Source organism: Astyanax mexicanus, chromosome 8, assembly GCF_023375975.1.
Source record: "Astyanax mexicanus isolate ESR-SI-001 chromosome 8, AstMex3_surface, whole genome shotgun sequence".
In the NCBI taxonomy this organism is placed as follows: Eukaryota; Metazoa; Chordata; class Actinopteri; order Characiformes; family Acestrorhamphidae; genus Astyanax; species Astyanax mexicanus.
The window spans coordinates 3,468,653-3,490,644 of record NC_064415.1 but is presented as its reverse complement, the minus strand read 5'-3'; the positions used below and the strand labels follow the sequence as shown (position 1 = coordinate 3,490,644).

General features: G+C 33.8%; 1 protein-coding gene across 1 annotated transcript; it reads left to right on the top strand.

Annotated features, from left to right (window-relative positions):
- Window positions 1–6,316: 6,316 nt before the first annotated feature.
- On the top strand, window positions 6,317–19,134 carry myl13 (myosin, light chain 13). Its single transcript, XM_007241523.4, has 7 exons — window positions 6,317–6,580; window positions 12,037–12,064; window positions 12,799–12,948; window positions 14,053–14,226; window positions 15,726–15,803; window positions 17,611–17,643; window positions 18,786–19,134. The coding sequence occupies exons 1-6, from the start codon at window positions 6,332–6,334 to the stop codon at window positions 17,637–17,639; spliced, it is 708 nt and encodes a 235-aa protein (XP_007241585.3). The 5' UTR covers window positions 6,317–6,331; the 3' UTR covers window positions 17,640–17,643; window positions 18,786–19,134.
- The last annotated feature ends 2,858 nt before the right edge of the window (window positions 19,135–21,992 follow it).

Here is a 21,992-nt window from a genome sequence, read left to right as displayed (position 1 = left end):
ACCCCTGACCAAAACATCAATGACCACAGCACCAATGATGCAACAAAAATGACTGTAACACTACTTACTGTTACACCAGTTACTGTTACACCACTGACTTTTACATGATTAAATGTTATATCACTGTCTATAACAAGAACAAAAGTTACACCATTGATTAAAACACCAATGATTGTAACCACCACCACTAGCTAAAACACCACTAATCAGTGGTGACAGTCATGACCGTAACATCATAGACTGTAACACTGCTGACAACATGACTAATATCAAAGTTTTTTTTTAATAAAATACAGTCTGTTTAATTTAATTTAGTTTAAAGTCACATCCAGCAGCTGTAAGCCGAGCGTTTAGACTGATAGCCGAGCGTTTACACGGATAGCTGGGTCTGGGTGAGGTGTGGTAACCCTGGCTGCAGTGGGTGGTCATTAGCTGTGGACGCAGCTGACCAGAAGCGTTGGGTGACCATCAGAACAGTGGGGTCAGTCCTGCTTCTGCCACTTAAACCAACATTTACCCTGAACTCCCCCCCGGGGGCACAACAGGTGCCCACCTCTACTGCCAGGGGTCACAGGTTATTCTGAGAAACAGCCAATGACTGTAATTTCCTCCCACTCTGACTGTACTCGTCACTACAGTACCTACACACATTCACACACTCAGCCTCTCGTTCACACTGAAGTGTTACAGATTAGATCTGGTTTCAGCTGCTGCAGGAACTTCAGGAATTTCAAAGGCTGTAATGATTCAGATCTCAGATTTGAACACTAAAGCTCTTTTAGCACTTCACTGCTGTTCAACACTTAAAATCTTTCATCACATTAATTATTTTATTATTTTATATACAAACATAAAGATAGGACAAAGTTCATGAGGATAAACTCTAGGAAAAATATTTATTATTAGATGTTTTCTTAAATATTTTAAAGTTAGCTAAACAATTATAATACAAACCAAAATTCAAGCAATCTGGTAAATTTGATAGTCAAAACATACATGTTTATGACTTTTTACCTTATGATACAAAACAAATGTAACAACAAAACAAAACTATAAACCAGTCAAGGGATGATTATTAATTTTTAATTTTTCACTAGAGGTAATATTATTATTAGAGTCAGGACACTGCTCATATACCATATATGAGAAAAGTAAACAGGAACTCTAGCTTGTTAGGCAAAAAAAAAATCTGATTTTTTGCTCAATGTGTCTCAGATCAGATTTTTTCATGGCTGTGTGAACGTGCCAAATCCGAATTTTTTAAATCAGTTTTGAGTCACTTTCATATGTGGTCCTAAATCAGATACGTATCCGATTCAATTAGATTGGATACATATCAAATCTGAATTCATGCGTCTTTTAGCTTTTACACATTAGAATTAGCATTAGCGCTACATGCTTCTCTCCCGTACCCACACTGCATCTCTTGGTGCAGCTGGTGCAAAAAAAAAAACAGCAAAAGCAAACCGCCTGTCCTTTTTTCTCCTCCTGGAGCTGAGCATGAACTTCATAGCAGCTGTTTACTCTCCACTCCAGCAAAAGATGCTCCACATATGAGCTGCTAACTCATCCATTTCCCTTTATAAAGCTACGAGTCTCTCCTCTCTCTAATATGAGGGTTTTTGTTGTTAGTGAAGAAGGAGGCGTTTATACAGGTATCAATTTTCAGGAACAGATTCTGTGTTCACATTACACACAGATACAGATCAATTACATTTACAGTGAATGTGAACTGACATGATCCAAGCAAAAAATCAGACTTGAGCAAAAAATCTGATTTGAGCAATGTGTCTTTTTGTAATGTGAACGTAGCCTGAAGGCTTGTGGTTTAGTTTCCTCATTAAAAGCTGTAATGCAGCATGTGAGTTGTATTATTAAAGCATTTTCCACGTTTATGATCAATAAAATGGGCTTTTGCTGTATTATCACCGCTGAAGTGGAGTCTTTGAACAGGACTGTGTATAAATCTGATGCTTTGTAATGTACACAGAGGTTAATGAGTAGTCTGTGGCAGGAACGCCGGCGCTGTAACTGATATTAATCTACAGCTTTGGGTGGAGTTCAAAAATAGCTCATTAATCACCTCAGACAGCCGCAGCCCGGGCTGGATGCTCCGCACATCTGTGGCCTGAGATTTGATGGTTAAAGAGATTGTGGATTATCATTGACGGGATGGAGAGAATGATATTTTACAGGATTTATCTAGAAAAAAACAGTGTAAAATAACATAAAACACAAACCAAATATAAGGAATATGTGCGATCATGTTGTTCTTATCAGTGAGCTCTCCCAGATATCAAAGAAACAATGAATCAATTCAAATTTTCCATCATTAGTGCATTGAAACAACATTGATATCAGATGTCCAATTTCAAAATTGACCCTGCAATGTGATTGGCTGAGAAGTGTTCTATGAGTGACATTATCAGCCGGTAATGCACTGAAACCTAAGCTTTCCATGTATTATTCAGCCGCATACAGGTAACCTAGCAACGATGCAGCAGCGCTTACAAGCCAAACAGCGCAGCTACAAACAGAGCAGCAATGGAACTATTTTAAGTGGCGGAGTGTTTTAAAAAATGTTTCAATAAACAGTGATAATGGAACTATGTTATAATCACAATAATACACTCAAGCTTCATGCTATAAGGTGTAATATTGGCACTACTGTGCTGATCTACGACCGCATCACAGCAATGCTAATATTACATGCTATAGCATGAACCTCAAGTTTATTATTGCTTAATTATTAGTCTGTACTCTGTTGCTCTTGAAGTGTAGAAATAAAATTAATAATTATTAATATTATCATGTGTGGGAAGCTCCTAAAAGCATTAATGTGAGTGTAAATTCAAAACCTCAACCATTTAAAACATTCTTTAAATGAATGTTGATCTAATGTCAGAATTTCAACTCTAACCAATAAGCCAATGAGGCAATGTTAAATAAAGGTTGTTTTAAGGTTGTTTTAAGGTTTGATAAAGCTTAAAATATGTAATGAATCCCAAAAAAATTACATTTTTTCAATGATAAAATACTGTGACATCATTCTGCATTATATTTGGCTCTATTAGGGTCCTGATCCATTGTTCTCAAGAACAGACGCCTTAAATATTTGAGAACATTTGATCAAATATGATCTTTGTAAAATTAACAAGATATTTGGGTTTTTCTAGTAGGAAATGTAACTTGTGGGGCTATTCCTGTTACCATTTCTGGTACCACTACAAAGTCTGTCATCTCATATAAAGGCTTAATAAAGGGGTAATAAAGAAGATATTCATGAATAATAAACAAAACCTTACTGTTATATCAATTCCTATGTTTTAACCATTTATTAAACCCTTTACAAGAGTATTCTTATTTTAAAGTAACCTAACTAATAAGCTCCCATATAAACCATTTATAATGCCTTTATAAACTGATCTTATTTTAAAGTAACCTATTTTTAAACCATTAATAAAGCATTTATTGAGTCTTTCATGGGGGTATTCTTATTTAGAAAAAAAAAATTAATAACCATTAAAAGCTCCCTTAAAATGAAGTAAAGTCATTGTCATTAATGACATTAATAAACTCCTTGATAATCCATTTCTAAAAACTTTATAATAGACGTCTTATATTAAAGTAACCTAATTAATAAACTCTCCTATAAACCATTTATAATGTATTTATAAGTGTAGTATTATTTTTAAATAACTGTATTAATAATCATTCAATTCATGCATTCAAAAAGTCACTTAATTTTTTATATAAAATCTTAATTAACAATATGAATAAATTGTTTATAAAGCCTTTATTAGGGAATTAACTCCTTTATTAACAGTTTATAAAGTTCAGTCATGTTTTAAGTGTTGTGGGTTTCCTGTGTGTGTATTATGGGATGTGAGCAGCAGGGTGATTGTGAGGGTAATGATCTGTAACGGCTCTCAGCTGCTCATTATTAAAGGCGTGTGAAGGTGAAGAAGGTCACGCTCTGCAGATCCAGCAGTGTTTACAGACTGCCACATTAACACTGAGTCACTACAGATCACACACTCATCAACCCCCAGCTCAGTTCATTAACATTTAACCCATAAATACAGTAATAATCACTTTAATTCAGTAAATATTTATAAAACTCTTACAGTAATACAAGGATAAGAGTTAATGTTGTGACTGATTTAGGATTTTATTATTAAGGATTACACATAAATATAAATATATAAAGACATATTTAAAGTAATAAAAATACAAATATATGTATCTTCCAAAATAGAAATGAATAAAATTGGAAATGTGTGTGTGCAATTTAAATAATCAATGTATGACATACAGTTTCAAAAGTAGAAAAACGAGTGTAGAAATTGTAATTTTATACTAGAGATACCATATAATATATATATATATATATATATATATATATATATATATATATATATATATATATATATATATATATATATATATATATATATAACTGAACTGCTTGATTTTTTGCACCAGGAGTAAAGCAGCATAAAGTTATCCAAAAGCAGTGTGTAAGACTGGTGGAGGAGAACATGATGCCAAGATGCATGAAAAAATTTTGATTAAAAAACAGGATTCCTGGATTTTAGGATTTTTTCCTGAATATTAGGATTATTCCACCCTAATATTGATTTCTGAACTCTTAAAACTTTATGAATATGAACTTGTTGTCTTTGCATTATTTGAGGTCTGAAAGCTCTGCATCTCTTTTTTTGGTATTTTAGCCATTTCTTATTTTTTGCAAATAAATGGTCTAAATAAGGAATTTGGGAGAAATATTGTCTGTAGTTTATAGAATTTTTTTATTAGTTTATTACCTAATTTAAACACATAACCTGTCCCTTACAATGTCTCCAAAGTTATAATTGAATTTATTTATACAGCTCTGGAAAAAAATGAAGAGATCACTTCAGTTTCTGAATCAGTTTCTCTGATTTTGCTATTTATAGGTTTATGTTTGAGTAAAATGAACATTGTTGTTTTATTCTATAAACTACAGACAACATTTCTCCCAAATTACAAATAAAAATATTCTCATTTAGAGCATTTATTTACAGAAAATGAGAAATGGCTGAAATAACAAAAAAGATGCAGAGCTTTCAGACCTCAAATAATGCAAAGAGAACAAGTTCATATTCATAAAGTTTTAAGAGTTCAGAAATAATCAATTTTTGGTGGAATAACCCTGGTTTTTAATCACAGTTTTCATGCATCTTGGCATCATGTTCTCCTCCACCAGTCTTACACACTGCTTTTGGATAACTTTATGCTGCTTTACTCCTGGTGCAAAAATTCAAGCAGTTCAGTTTGGTGGTTTGATGGCTTGTGATCATCCATCTTCCTCTTGATTTTATTCCAGAGGTTTTTAAGTGCTCTTATATTTTTTTTTCAGAGCTGCATATGTGCATATATGGCCACATTTATATTTTGCTTTGAAAAAATTGTGCACAGTTTGAACCTCTAGAAGAAAAAGTAACTGGTTTCATTAGCAAAACATGCATTTGGTACATTATCTATTTTTGACACATAGTTTATATAAAAAGAGCAGATAATTCGTTTTATTTTTTATTTATTACATAATTTAAACACATAAACTGTCCTTTACAATGTTTTAAAATTTCCTGATGAATTTATATATGTAGAAACTATACTATAGATTTCATATCGTCGCTGTCCTATGAAAAACACTTATCTCCATTTTTGTCGATTTTTAGTTTACTACATAATTTGAACAGACAAACTGTCCCTTACACTGTGCCAAAATTTCTTGATGAACGGACCAATAGAAACTCTACAAAATGGCCTGAAATAAACTCTTTTTACATTGATTCCATTGAAAGTTTACATGTTTTTTCTCTCTCCTGTAAAGTTGCTGTTTTTTATTAAAGTAATACTATTTGTCTTATTTTATATCCATTCTGGAATATATATTTATATATATATTTTTTTTTAAATGTAAAACTGTGTATGGACATACAAATATATATTCTTGTTATAGTGTGAAAATGGATAATCAAATTTTATAAAATTCCAGAAATTCTTAGTAAAAGTGTAGAAGACTGGGTGATATCCTCAGTGATGGCGACACACTGGTGTTACACTGGTGGTATATTGTTTTCCAGCCCAGCAGAACAGTGGTCTCAGGTTACCCCCCATTATGTCCTCTCTTTGTCTCTCAGCTGTGATGGACCAATGGCTGCGGGCCATGATTTCTCCCCAAATTAGCCGTGTCCTGTCCCTCCCGGCGATACGGACGCCCGGCCATTTGTCAGGGGGTAGGTGTCCCAAATAGAAGCCTTGTGTCGCGCCCTTTTAAGGCACCATGCCGGGGCAGGAGGGGCGTGGGTACCTGAGAGGGCGGAGGATAAAAGCCCCCCGGCGTCTACTGATCTTTACCCAGAGCGTGTCTGAGCCTCAGCCGTCCACCCAGCCTCTCCTTCCTCTTCATCTCACAGCCCATCCATCCAGAGCCATGGCCCCCAAGAAGAAGGAAGAGCCCAAACCCGCAGCCCCCAAGCCCCCAGAGCCCGAGCCCGTCAAGGAGCCCGAGTTTAACCCGGCTGAGGTGCAGGTATGTATCCGACTTTACCTTTTACCTTTTTTTTACTCTTAGACTCTTAATTGTCTGATAGCATCTTAAATTACTCAACTTTTACTTTTACAATATTTTAAAAGTTTATCATTCAGAAATTAGTCAAAATGTAAAAAAAAAGGGTTTATAAATGGTTTATAAATGAGTTTATTCATTATTATTGATTAGGTTGTAAATTCTTTAAAAACCATTGATGGACAGTTAAAACACATCAATTAAAAAAGGCAACAGTGATCTGTTGTATCCTTAGTCATTTAATTCAACTTAGTCATTTATTTTTTTATAGTTAATAGTTAAACACAATTACAAATATATTCTTTTGATTTATATGGTTTATATGATGGAAAACACAAAGTAAGATCTAGAAAGTATCTAGAAAGATCATAAAAGAGTGTGGAATCAAATCCTGTTGACATTTCTATTTATGTGTTGCTATATATTTATTAACTTCTTATTAATGTTTTTTAAGTATTTGCAACCCAATTAATAACCATTAATAATCGTTATAGGGATACATATACCTATAATTACTAACGCTCATTAGGTTTGTAGTATGTAGTGTGTGTAGTGTAGTAGTTTATAGATAAAAGCTCGAGTATAGTTGAGCAAACTCAAATACGGTACAATAATAAACTAAACAAGAGGAGCTACTCATATCCAGAACTATATAAACAATGTAAAAATAAGAATATTTCTAAAATACGTAGACAAATAAAAGTGATAAAAGCTATAAAAAAAGTGCAGCAGCAACAACCTTCAAAGGCAACTAGAGATAGAACAGTGAATGCAGTGGAGTATGTTGCCATAGCAACGCTTATGGCGTCACTTCCTCTTAGTACAAAACGGGTTAGTACATTAATACTGTACTAATTACTGTACTAACCACACTTGCAAGAATTTAAAGAGCATAATACAAATATAACAATAAGAGAGAAACAATATATATATATATATATATATATATATATATATATATATATATATATACAGATATATGCAATATATAGATGCAATATGCAACATACAGACGAGTAGTGCTAAGTGTAAAAAAACATGCAAAACTCTCTCCTAGGGCCTATGAAACCTGTTTACGAGGTTTCCCTCAATTCTATAAAACTGATAATATAAAAGCAAAAAGGACTTGAGTACCATTTAGAGTTGATCCTAATGAATGAATGATTCAGTACCACAGGGTTCTATCTTAGGATCTATGAAACTTTTGCAATTATGACATAAAAAGCCTTCATACAGCGGTTATAAGGGGTTAAAGAGGTTCCACTATCACATCGTCTCTAAAGCGAGTGGATTTTAAACACATTTAGATAAACGTTTTTGAGTAGATTGAACATAATAGCCTATTTTTAACAAATGCTAATTAAAAATGAATAATTAATACACTATTTTGGTGCTGTGTAAAATCTTTCTAGTCATAATAATAGTGCTTATAATCTAGTTTAGGCCTTTATCCTATAATATCTACATTACATTACTTATACTAATATAATATAAATATCAGAGAGCCTGAGATAGAACCCTGTGGGACTAAACGCTTATCAAAAACCTTAACATATACAGTATATTTACCCTTAAGATCTTTAGATAATTTGAGATTAAAGTACCCTTTAAATGCATTATATTATATATCCTTTCTAATGAATGATGCATTCAGCATTTTAGTTTAAGGCTTGTCTAGTTCCTGTAGTAGAGAAGAAAGTGTAGTAATGTACTGCCAATAAAAATTAATTTAAATCAGTTTAATGGGGCCTAAACTAGAACTCTATTAACAACTAAACCAATTATTAGTAATAATATTAATCTAGGGCACAGTTTCACAGTTTCATACATAGAGATTAAGCTTTGTCTTGAACTTTATAGCATTATGAATGGAGATTTCCAATTAACAGGAAAATATAGTCCACAATTTGGCTTAGTAAACTGTCTAATCTATAAATGGTTGCGTCTAGACAAACATTCCAATTAGAGCACATTCTAAAAATGTCCATAAATACGCAAAAACATACATACATATTTTTAAGGTGCTACAAGTGTATTTTTTTGAGAGTAAAGAACCTCTTATAGCATCAAACCTTTTGACACTTTCATTTTCTTCACAAAAAAAGTGATTTTTCTAAGGCTTCTAGTTTTTAAAGAGAGCAGTTATAGAAATGTGAGCATGATCTCCGTAAATTACATAAATTCAAGCTTTTTTACAGAAAATTTCCCCTCATTAAAACGTCGTACAGATGAACGGCCCGGCGTTTATTTGTGCCACAGTTAAAAAGCCCAGTCCTTTTCATCCTTTCCATCCTTTCTGCTGCTGACATGAAGCCTGGAGGTTCTCAGCAGCTCAGCACGTCGCTTTCCACGATCCACTTCAGAAGGAAAAACGATGGAATATAACAGGGATAAAGGTGTCCCGATATCTCCGACGTCGCTAACGCTACTGTCTAATCTTCAGAGCGACAAACCTGACCTTCTCAAACAGATAATTGGTGAGCTCTTCCTGCTGCTGTCACTTCGGCGCTGATTCGATGGTTCCTGGGGCTATTTTAAGAAGCAGCGGCGTTTTTTTTTTTTTTTTTGACGTCACGCTGCATAGCTCTGGTGCAGGGATGACCTGCTGTTAAACTGCTGATACGGCTACGCTAACTCCCACCATCTATCAGGCGAGGATAATTGGGGCTTAAGACTAATGTGAGGCCAGGTTTCTGTGGGTTGTTAAAAGTTATGTATTCAGTCGGCTGTGAGTCACGTACGGACGACAGTTACGGTTCAGGGGTTTAGCGAAGAGGCTCGCGTCTTGTCGGGGAACATGCCAGCGCTAAAAAGGATAAAGGATAAAAGATTTTTCATGGAAGTACTATGAGTAATAACCCCCTCCTGTTTCTTAATGTATTACATACAGCTTAGGATCACGTGCATAATAAATTTAGCGCCATGACAAAGCATTTACCTTAATGTGATTGAAATCCACCTACTGTAGAGTTGTAACCCCTTATAAGCCCTGTGTGCAGGCTTTTAATGTTGTAATTGACACAAGTTTCATAGGGCCTAAGATAGAACCCTGCGGTACTATGATTAACTTTTAACCGTACTCTAGCCCTTTTTGCTTTTATATGATCAGTTTTATATAACTAATTATAAAATTAAAACTCGTAGTGTGGTTGTGTAATAAATGAGTTAAACCCTCATTCGTAAACCCTTATTACCCCTGTATGTAGACCTGACACAAGTTTCATAGGCCCTAGGACAGAACCCTGTTGGATTAAACTGTTTCAGCATTAGGATGAATAATTAAACTTAAAATTATGCAATTAAACTTAAAAATTAAAAGGCAAACAACCAGCTAAATAGAGTTTCTATCCCTTGTTGCAGATATTTACCCTATATTGTACCCTGCTGTGATATTTGACACAAATTTTATAGGCCCTAAGTTAAAACCCTGCAGGACTAAACTAAACTGTTTCTGCATAGGATTAATCATCCTAACCTTAAAATGATGCAAATAAACTTAAAATTAAGAGTTACTTAAAGAGTTACTTAAAAATTAAGAAACAACTTACCAAGTAATAAAAAAAAACATTAGAGACCCATACTCATAACTATAGCTGAGCACTTAAGTTATATATAGAATAATTTACTAGCATTATTGTGCTTCATAAAACTAATATCTACAATATTATTAGTTTACACAATTTTAAATGGCTCTAAGATTGAACCCTGTGGGACTAAACAGTTAAAAATTCATTAATTTTCTTCGTTCCTTTCTTAGACTAAATAAATCTCAATAAATCTTAATATTAAAAAATTTAGACTGAAATTATGAGATTGAGTGGTCATTTAAACAGGTGTTTATGGTGTTTAGTTTTCATTTATATTATTGTTATAGACTCTAAAATAAAATCCTGTGTTACTAAACAGTTTGTATCAAATTATAATTATTGTTTTATTAGGAATCTCGGGTTGAATGCAATCAAATTCCCACATTGCTACGCAATGCTGTGTAGAAAGCCTTTAAGCATCAAATCTAGTAGAAAGCTTTCTTTGGACAGTAGAGACAGTTACTACAACAAAAGCAGGGTAAACTGTTTAATTTAACATCCTCGATTTCAGAAGAAACAGTAATTTCCCAATATAGAGTTATTTTTGGCTGTAGGGTGGGTTTTCCTATCACAGTGAACAATCGCCAGTATCTTTATTGTTGCCATCAGTTGTAATGATGGTAAAACCCCAAAATTCTAGTGCTAAAAAGGCTTGTTATTGTGGGTTTTTGAGTAATGTGCCCTCCTGAGTTTGTGTGTTATTACAGCTCACTACTGGATGTATATTTAGTCCAGGACAAGACATATGAAAGCGATATTCTGACCCGTATCGTTGGCGTGGCGTTCCCCTTCACAAACACGCGCTACGTTATTTTCTCCCAGCAATTAATGTTGTGTTTTCTCGGCGAGACGACCACAGGGCTCGGGTTTCAGAAAGCCATCACAAAAGCAAGAGATATTCCAGCAGCAGGAATGTTCTGGGGTTAGGGGGAATGACCGTAGTCACTCTGCGCTCTGAGGTTCAGCATGCACGCTATGGGTTTTTCATTATAGCCTTCCACAGTGGACCACCCACCCACCAAACCCACTCATGGAAGTGATTATAGCTCAGAAAGTGCTGAGAACATTTCCAGCCCTGCTGCTATTATTATTACGTTTTAACATTGTTCTGTAGTCTCTAGTATCTAGAAGCTCCTCTTGTAGCCTTTTACCATATCTATAGTTGCTGTCATATCTACATTTTACTGTATATAAGCTTCATAGGCCCTAAGATAGAGCCCTGAGGTACTAAACGCTTACTAAACAATTCATTAGCCATCTTGCATTAGGATTTATTAGGATTAAGATTAAAAAGTGTTTATTATTACATGTTAACACTGTTCTGTAGTCTCTAGTTACATAGTAAATCTTCATTACTCAGCTCTAATTACTGTAAATACTAATAAAATCCGTAATGATAATTAAGATAAATACGACTATTAGGGTTTTACTGATCCACAAACAGCACGCAATACTTTTAATTTTGTTCCTTAACAAAGGGTGTTACAATTTTCACACCACATGGAAGGTCAGGGTCGAACACACACACTCTCCTCACACACTCACACACTCCTAAAGGCCTTTGTGTGGGGCTGAAGGTCGTGGCTGCATTGTTTCGGGTGGCAGGTGGGTGCAGCAGCTGGGTATAGTGTGTGTAACCTAAGCTGCTGCTCCGCAGTGGCCTTGGCGGGCACCTCGACCTGCCACATACCCCGCGTACGCTCCTGCCGCTCAGCAGGAGCTCCACTTACAGTAGCTGCCACTCAGACTTCTCCTGCTGCCACACAGGAAGATGAGCGCCTGTCATTCCCGACTGCTAAAAAAACTAATCTCATCTCATTTTCTCTCCCACAGCTCGAGTTCACCGCCGAGCAGATCGAGGGTAAGTGCTTTCACTGTCTTTCCTATTAAAAAACATAATTTATGCCCCTAAAATCTGATTGGAAGCTAAGCTAAGCGATAGCTCTTTTGCCATTCAGAGACGAGTATTTTCAGACTGTAACCACAGCTAGCACTGCTGGAGCAGCATTAGCATTGACCATTAAGGAAAACATGGTGTCACCCCTGTTCCTTACTGGTGTTGCTTAATGCGCCTTATAATCTGATGCACCTTATGCATGACAATAGACTATAAAAAAGACGTTAATTGATAGTGTATCTTATAATCCGGTGTGATTTATAGTAAAAGCCATGACCATCAGTGTAGATATATTCAGAAGCACTGTTGCTATTTAAATGATGCAGGTGGAAGGTGTGCAAATAGACTGTTGGTGGGGTGTAAGATAGCAATGAGCATCACAATGTGAAAGGATGTTTTCACACCTGAGGTCCAGATCAAAGTTAAACCAAGGCTCATGTACTTGTTACATTGTATTCTGTAAATTTAGTCCAGTTATTTTGGTTTGGTTTCACACTGCTTAAACTTTACTACACCTATAGTTTTTTATTTTAAATAATTGCTGATTGGTTCGTAAAAAAGTCTGCGTTCGAAGTCCCTTTGAGTGCAGGCTCGGGGATAATCTACAGCTACAGTAGATACAGAATCTGAATTAAAAATCTGTAGTTTAAAAGTGAAAGGTTGTGACACGCTGACCCTGTTCTTGTGTTTCTCCACAGACTTCAAGGACGCGTTCCAGCTGTTCGACAGAACGCCCACCAACGAGATGAAGATCACCTTCGCTCAGTGTGGAGACGTGATCCGAGCGCTGGGGCAGAACCCCACCAACGCTGAGGTCATGTACGTCCTTGGGAAGCCCAAAGCTGAAGGTAAGCGCTGCAGACTCATCATTAAACATTAAACATCATTAAAACCATCTAATTTTAATTTAATTTATATTAATTATCGATCATTTAAGCATAATAACAGTCTATTTTACAGCAGCTCTCTACAGCCTCACTGTCAAAAGCACAGAGACGCTGGATAATTAGTGTAATTATATTCACTTCACTTTTACACGTCTTTCCGTAAAAAAGTAGCTTACAAAGACTTTCAAATGTTTTTTTGCATAAAACAATAATAGTGTAACAAAATAAAAAAATGTGACAAAAATTAAGCAATGTAACCACAAACATCTACCACACAAGTATTTTTTTATTCCATCAAAAATCTTGGCAATATCATTGTGTATAATACAGTAATCACATCCCTAGTGAACAAGTCTGTAACTTGTTCATAAAAGTTATATACAGTATATAAGATATGAGATATATTTGGCGCCTGGCAAAACCTTATAACTCATAAAAAAATAATAATAAACTTTCACTGTAGTTTAATGTAAAAAGATTTAATTTCAAACAATTTGCGAGCGTTTCTATTGGTCTATTCATTGTGAAATTCTGACTAAATATAAAAAAATGTCAGATTCATATTATGAAATAGACTAAAAATGGAAACAAATGTGCACAGCAATGACAACAAGGTTAATGTTTGTTAATATTTTTTGTTTGTAAAATAATATGAAAAGTTTATTTTTTTTAATTCGGACAAATATATAGAGTGTGCATATTGGAAAATGTAAATGTAATGTAAAAAACAAACATTTATATTAGTTTCAACAATAATTTATTGTTAATATTATTAAATATTAGTCATTTTAAGTTATATCCAATAGAATCGCAGTTTTTAAAGCACAAAATTGCACAAATCCTCACATCAATTAATGCTGATGAATGATCTGGTAGAACATCTTTTCTGCACAATAGAGACAGTTCAACTCTACACACACATATATATATATATATACATATATACATATGATATAGGATATATACATCCATATACTGTACAGTGATACTACAGTATTATAAATAAAGTAAATTAAAATATGATGTAATGGGTTTTTTGCTGTGTTTCTCTCTCTCTGGGTTCAGACATGAATGTAAAGATGCTGGACTTCGACGAGTTCCTGCCCCGGTTCCAGTTTATCTGCAAGGCTAAAGGTCGCGGCACCTTTGAGGACTTCGTAGAGGGTCTGAGGGTCTTCGATAAGGAGGGAAACGGCACAGTGATGGGCGCTGAGCTCCGACACGTCCTCGCCACCCTGGGTACGATCAATATTTCACTAAACTGGGCATTAATCTATAACTGTGTAGCTGACTATTATTAAATATCACTATTAAATATTCCACAGCCAACTGTCAGTGATATTATAACACAGTGGAAGTGGGTCAGTGGATGCTGAGGAGCATAGTGCACAGAGGAATTAAAAAAGTCTTAAAAATAGAAAGAAAGAAAGTTCGATTCCTGTTCATGCAGCTTGCCATCGGCAACCAAAGCCCTGAGAGAACTGTTTAAACAACAAGGCATTAATGCATTAGTGCTCTAAACGCCTCATTCTATACACCTACACTGTATAAAATTCTGTTAAACGAAATACTGGCTGCAGGGGTTGCCAGATTATCACTGGAAAATATATGGTTGCTTTTTTGCCAACTATAAATAAAAAAAAACTAATAAATATATTCTACATATTTTACAGTCAACAAAAATGTTCTTGATTAATAAATGGTTTTATATATTGAGTAGAAACAAAAAATGTTTAAACGCCTTTTATATAAAAACGTAGCTGACCAAGACTTGTTTTGTTTAAAATATTTAATAGTGTACAAAATAAAAAATGTATCAAAAATAAAGTAATGTAACCACAAACATGTACCACAGAACTAGAGTGCAGCATATTTAGTGCCTACGTGTAAACTGCATATTAAAAAAAAAAAATACCGTAAATAGCAAAACAATACAAAATACAAAATATCACAATATGCAGGTTTTGGTGAACATAAAACGTACAACATATTGCAATGTCTCTTACACATTAATATCTTAATTTATATGAAGAAATTCCAGTAATAACTGCTGACAATATTTGATCAAAAATGTATTTTATATATTTTTATTATTATCATAATTTTTTACAGTATATTAACACACTGGCAAATGCATTTAACCAAGTTATGCACTGTAGATTAATATTAAACTTATCTAAACTATTAAGAATATTTTTATATATGGAATTATTTAGTAAACAAAAAGATGTTTAATAAATCAGAATATGTTTTACATTTTAGATCCTTAGCTAATCCGCTTTACACATCTCTGCAGTTAGAGTCACATGAGTCACCTGGAATTCAGGCTTTCAGTTAACAGCTGTGCTGAACTCATCAAGAGTTAATTACTTGAATTTCTTGTCTCTTAAAGTGTTATGAGAAGGTTATGAGAAGCAAGAAGTACTCAACTAAGTAAAGTCAATTAAGAAAAATAATTTGATGATGAAACTGGCACTCATCAGGACTGCCCCAGGAAAGGAAGAGCGTGTTTCCTCTGTCATATACATAAGAGATAAGAGTATTTAGGTTTGTTTAACACTGTTTTTAAGTTACTACATGATTCCTTATGTGTTCCTTCATAATCTGATAGATCACTTCACTATTCATTTACTATGAAGGAAAAATTAAAAACTTGGTTTTGTAAGTGTAAAATGTAGAATTGTACTGTATGCTGCTGTGTGTAACTGTGGGTGGGGGTGCTGTGCTGCTGGTTGTAGGTGAGAAGATGAAGGAGGATGAGGTGGAGCAGCTGATGGCTGGTCAGGAGGACGCTAACGGCTGCATTAACTATGAGGGTGAGTAGCAGCACTGCAGGGGTTAAACCTCTAAATCTAATCTCTATAATCACCTGATTCTCAGTCTTTACAAACCCTAGTGAACAAAAAAGAAGATTAAAGTATAGTAAGCATTATTACGCTATAGTGCACTAAAGTGTTTATGTAGCCACAGTACTTTTTTTGTACTTTAATTATACTTTAATTGTATAAAATAGTACAAAAGTCTTATTTAAATTGTGCTTAACCCTTTCAGACCCTGCGTCCACTACAGTAGACTTCATGTATTTTCTTGTGTTGTTGCACATAACACTAATTGAGACCTTCTTTCCATGAGAATAGACCACAAACCAGCTGATGAAACAGTAGCTCAGCTTATTTAGAGATGGTTTGTGAAATAAAAAGGTCAATAATTAATATAATACATGTTAAACACAGGCTATCTATGCAATTTACATGTAAAAATAAATATTTTATATAATGTATATATAATTTAATCTAGTATATTGCTGCTGTCCAACGAAAAATATTTCCAAAATAAAAGATAAAACCTTTTTCAATTGAAGTCAGTGTACAAATAGTTTTTTTTCAGGTACTTTTAGAGAATTTGTATTGGTCCATTCAGCAAGAAATTTAAAAACAATGTAAGGGACAATTTATGTGATCAAAATATGTAATGTTTTCATTGGTCGGTGACAAAATGTGTGCTTTACTGACAGCATTCTTAAAACAGCTTTCTTAAGTTTTTTCATCACTAGAATATAATTCAGGTCTGAAAGTGTTAAATTGTACTTAACTGTACTAAAATAGAACTATTTTAAAAATACTTAATAAGTAACATTTAAACATATAACTTATATTTTAAATATGTTCACAGTAAAATTATAATATATTTAATTATTAGAGTATTACAACTATATCACTAGTTATCATACACCAGGTATATTAGAAATATACTAAGAATTGATGTTAAATATATGTGATCTAATAACATTAGAGTACAAATATATATGTTTCTTATTCCTGTAAGTCTTTTGTAAGAAGCACACTCCTAATAAAAATAAAAATATAAAAATATACATTTTAATATACTGTACTATTATTTTTAGCGAGTTACAAATTTACTTTTTGAAGTTTTTTTTTATTAGTAGTAGTAATCTAATTTACTTTCTAAAAAGTTACATGATACATGATGATTGTACTTTAAGTGAACTACTGTAACTGTTGTTTTTAACACACTTTGCTAAAAATGTACTAAAGTATATTTGTTAATAAGTATTTTAGAAGTATAATAAATTACATTAAACTAAAAGTGTACTTCATAGTTATCTATTTGTTTATAAATACAATATCATGTACTTTTTATGATCAAAGTTTACTTTCAAACATTTGATGAAAGCATAATATTAATGTATTTTTAATATATTTTTTAAAAAGTACATAATTCTACAGCATACTTTTACATACATTTTACATACATTTCTCAATATGTTTTAAGTACAATTAAGTATTTTTGTCACCAGGGTTTACATTCAGTATATATGAAACACACTATTTTGGCATGTATCGGAGGAGGCATGTTCTAGTCTTCAATCTGCTGGTGTGTTGGGGGGTATCACTAGTGATGGGGGAGTTCTAAATAAAGAGTGGGTTGGGTAATTGGTGGTGTAAATTGGGGAGAAATTGGGGAAAAAAATGATTAAAAGAGAGAAATGGTATAGAAATGATATATGTTTTTTTAAACATTAACAAAAAATGTTTTTGTGAGAATAAATGTGTGGGAGCAGATGTTCACCTCCGGCTGTGTTCTCTCTCTCTCTCTCTGCAGCGTTTGTGAAGCACATCATGGCTGGCTGAGCAGGTAAATTCTCCTCCTCCTCCTCATCTTCATCATGTTCTTCATCACCTTCATCTTCTCCATTATCACCTTAAAGCACACACATACTGTTACTTCAGTTCAGACACAGACTTCCTATACAGGTTATATGCATATACATATACAGCTCTGCAAAAAAAATAAATAAAAAGATCACTTCAGTTTCTGAATCAGTTTCTCTGATTTTGCTATTTATAGGTTTATGTTTGAGTAAAATGAACATTGTTGTTTTATTCTATAAACTACAGACAACATTTCTCCCAAATTCCAAATAAAAATATTCTTATTTCGAGCATTTATTTACAGAAAATGAAGAAGAAATGACTGAAATAACAAAACAAAAAAAAAGATGCAGAGCTTTCAGACCTCAAATAATGCAAAGAAAACAAGTTCATATTCATAAAGTTTTAAGAGTTCAGAAATAATCAATATTTGGTGGAATAATCCTGGTTTTTAATCACAGTTTTAATTTCATGCATCTTGGCATCATGTTCTCCTCCACCAGTCTTACACACTGCTTTTGGATAACTTTATGCTGCTTTACTCCTCGTGCAGAAATTCAAGCAGTTCAGTTTGGTGGTTTGATGGTTTGTGATCATCCATCTTCCTCTTGATTATATTCCAGAGGTTTTCAATTTGGTCAAATCAAAGAAACTTGTCATTTTTAAGTGCTCTCTCTGTTTTTTTTACCAGAGCTGTGTATATATATATATATATATATATATATATATATATATATATATATATATATATATATATATATATATATATATGTTTTAACTGTTTTTGATTAGGCATATAATATTGTATAATATTACTGTAGTTACATTCTCCAATTTGTTATTAAATACTGGAATATACATATTATATTATATGTGTAAATCATGCACTTATATAATTCTGTTAATATATGCTTAATGTGCATTTTATATTAGTTAGATTATTTATATTAATTATATCTTAACAGTATACACCATACTAAAATAAAATACAATAAAATAAGCACTTTTTCTATAGATTAAATGGTACATACTGTAAATGTAGGGAACTCTATACACATACAAACGTGTGTATAATAATAAATCCACAGATATGTTTGATTAATTATTTAATCTTTATCTCTACAGATTGTCTTTTCTGAAGAACGTCGGCTGAGGATGCGAAGTGTTCGCACAGCTTCTTCTTTCCTTCTCTTCCTTTTTTCCTTTTCTTTTCTTACTTTTCTTTCCTCTTCTTTTCTTTTCTTCTCTTTTTGTATAAACCATTTCACACCTCGTCCACTGGTCTCTCCATCCTCCATCTACGACCACTGTCTCGGACGCTCTTCCTATTCTTCTTCTTCTTCTTCTTCTTCTTCTTCTCCTTTTCTAAAGTCTGTACAGCCAAATCATGTTCTGACTCTACTGTATGTCCTCACTGTCTCGTTTTTGTGGATAAAAAATGAAAAGGTTTAAATAAACATTGTGATTGAGTAAATCCACCTTGTCACGTTTCCTTTCATCTCAGAGTTTGTGTTAAAGTCACACTGATTGACGTCTCTCACCATTTGGGTTTTATAAAAAGCACATTTAGTACTCATTCTTATTATTATTATTATTATTATTATTATTATTATTATTATTATTATTATTATTCCACCCGTTTTTTGTCTCCTTAACTCGGGCCGCAATTTTTAAGATATCAACTCTAAAAAATGTGTCCTTACGTGTGTGTATGGAGAAGCTATTGGATAAAGCAGCTACTGGTCAGAAGTTTGGGAAGCCCGCACATCATTTAAATCTTATTAATACAAATACATTACCTAGGAACACCTTAGCAACCACCTTAGAAACACTTTAGCAACCATCCTAGCAACACCTTAGCAACACCATAGCAACCTTTATGGATACCATAGCAACAACATAGCAACTACTACAGATACCATAGCAACACCTTAGCAAACCACCTTAGCAACCATCTAGCAACCACCAGACACCACAGCAAACACCTTACCAACCACCTAGCAACACCCTGCAACACCATAGCAACCACCATGGATACCTTAGCAACACCTTAGCAACCACCTAGCAATACCTTGGCAACCACCTAGCAACCGCTTAGCAAACGACATAGACACAATAGCAACACCTTAGCAACCATCACAGACACAATAGCAACCACCTAGCAACCACTTAGCAACCACCACGGACATCTTAGCAACACCTTAGCAACCACCTAGCAACCACTTAGTAATACCTTAGCAACCCCTTAGCAACACCATAGCAACCAGACACGAATCAGTACTGCAATCACACTCACAGTTTCTGCAGGAACTGCAATCTAGTACAGTTTATCAGTGCATTTCAATTTATTTCCAAATTAAGTTCTGAATATTAATGTTTTGAAAACAGTTGCAAATAAGGAAGAGGAAAATACAATGTTGATAAAAGACTAAACTAATTTTGCATTAACAATAGCAGCAAACATTAAAAGAATTCAATAAAATAAATAAATAAATAAACGCCACCACCTGATAAAACACCTCAGGAAGAATGGTGACAAATTCCCATAAACACATTCCTAAAACTGGTTGAAAGTATTCCCAGTAGAGTTAAAGCTGTTATAGATGTAAAAAGGAGGGATGTTGGATGGGTGCACTATAGGACTCTGTGGGCGTGGCCTAAGCTTTTGTTCTTAATGGCTTTATTTTTTCTCCTTACATTACTTTTACTTTTATACTTTAAGTAGTTTTGCATCCAGTACTTTTTTAAACACTTTTACTTAAAGAGTAAAAAGCTTGATTTGATTCTTCTACAACTTCTACAGATTACAGTATTTTAAACCCTAGTATCTATACTTCTACCTACAGAGTAATGAGTGTATTTTATGAGAATTACAGGTCAGTTCCTAATGACTCCCTAAATATAGAACCCTGATGAGTTAAAGGATCATTTGAATGGTGTCAGAGTTTCTTTTAAAGGCCGAGAGCTGTGCGCTGCTCTGAGTGTGGAGGATCTGTGTGAGCTTCCTGATGTGACCCACTCATCTGTTCTCTCGCTGACATCATCACCGCCGCCGCCGAGCGCCGTCTCATGTGGTCCCTGGCAGCTCCACCGTGCTCTGCTTATGAAAATGCATGAGGGGATAAATTTGGTTATAATGTTCACTTCCCAGAACCCAAGTCTGACTTCAAACATGGACTGAAGACCACATTAAACCCAGAACTCTGAACTCTGTGATTCTGCAGAGGCAGCTCGGGTCTACAGGCACGATTTACAGCCGTCCTCAATCCACCCCCGCTAAAGATGGTCCTACTCTTCAGATTTAATCCCTATATCTCAGGATTATTACTGGGTTCGGTCAGATGTAAGAGCAGAGGTGGAAAAAAGTACTGAAATACTGTAATTAATTAAAAGTACCTTTACTTTGCTAAAATTCTACTTGAGTAAAAGTAAAAAAGTACTCAATTTAAAATTTACTTTGAGTTAAAGTTACATAGTTACTTTTAATCATTTGATGTAAAAAAGTAAAAACAAATCATAAATTAAATATTTTTAATGAACTATTATTCCACATAATAATTTGTATCTTTTCAGACAGTATTTGTTTCAGACATTTTCAAGAACAAGTGTTATAGGTTTCTATCATCCATTTTTTTTCTTTACTGGTAAAAAATTATTAAAAAGACTATAAACTGTATTTTTATAGTTTATTGTTTTACAGTTCATTATTATTTTTTAACTTGCCATTGCTCTGCTTTAACTGCTATTTATTTTTTATTTTTTTAACATTTAAGCAGATTAATGTTTAATGATAAAAGTACTTACACCACATGCTTTCTCAGGTTTGATGTGGAAGTTGTGAAAGCTGGCAGCTCTGTCCGATGGGGCGGGGCACATTTTGCGTTGCATGAGGACGTTATTGCCTCGTTATTCCACATGTGAGCATCCGTGCGCCGGTGCATCTGCGCCATTTTTTTTTACAATGTAGCAAAGTAAATTACTTGTGTCAAAATGTACTTGAGTAAAATTTTAAAAAATACTTTAAAAATTACAAATTACTCATAAAATATACTCAACTGCAGTAATGTGAGTAAATGTAATTCATTACTTTCCACCTGTAGAAGCTCTAGATCACATTAAAACCTATGCGGCTAAACATAAATCCAGTAAAAAGTTTGGTAACACTTTAAAATACAGCCCGTATTTTAGAAGGTAACTTCACTTTATTTATGGTGTAACTTCTCTGAATGAACCAGTATGTAATGTAAATTTACTAACACCTTTTATGTTTGGGGTCAATTTGACCCCAGCAATACTAAACTATAGAAAATTATTATATAATAAACTTTTTAC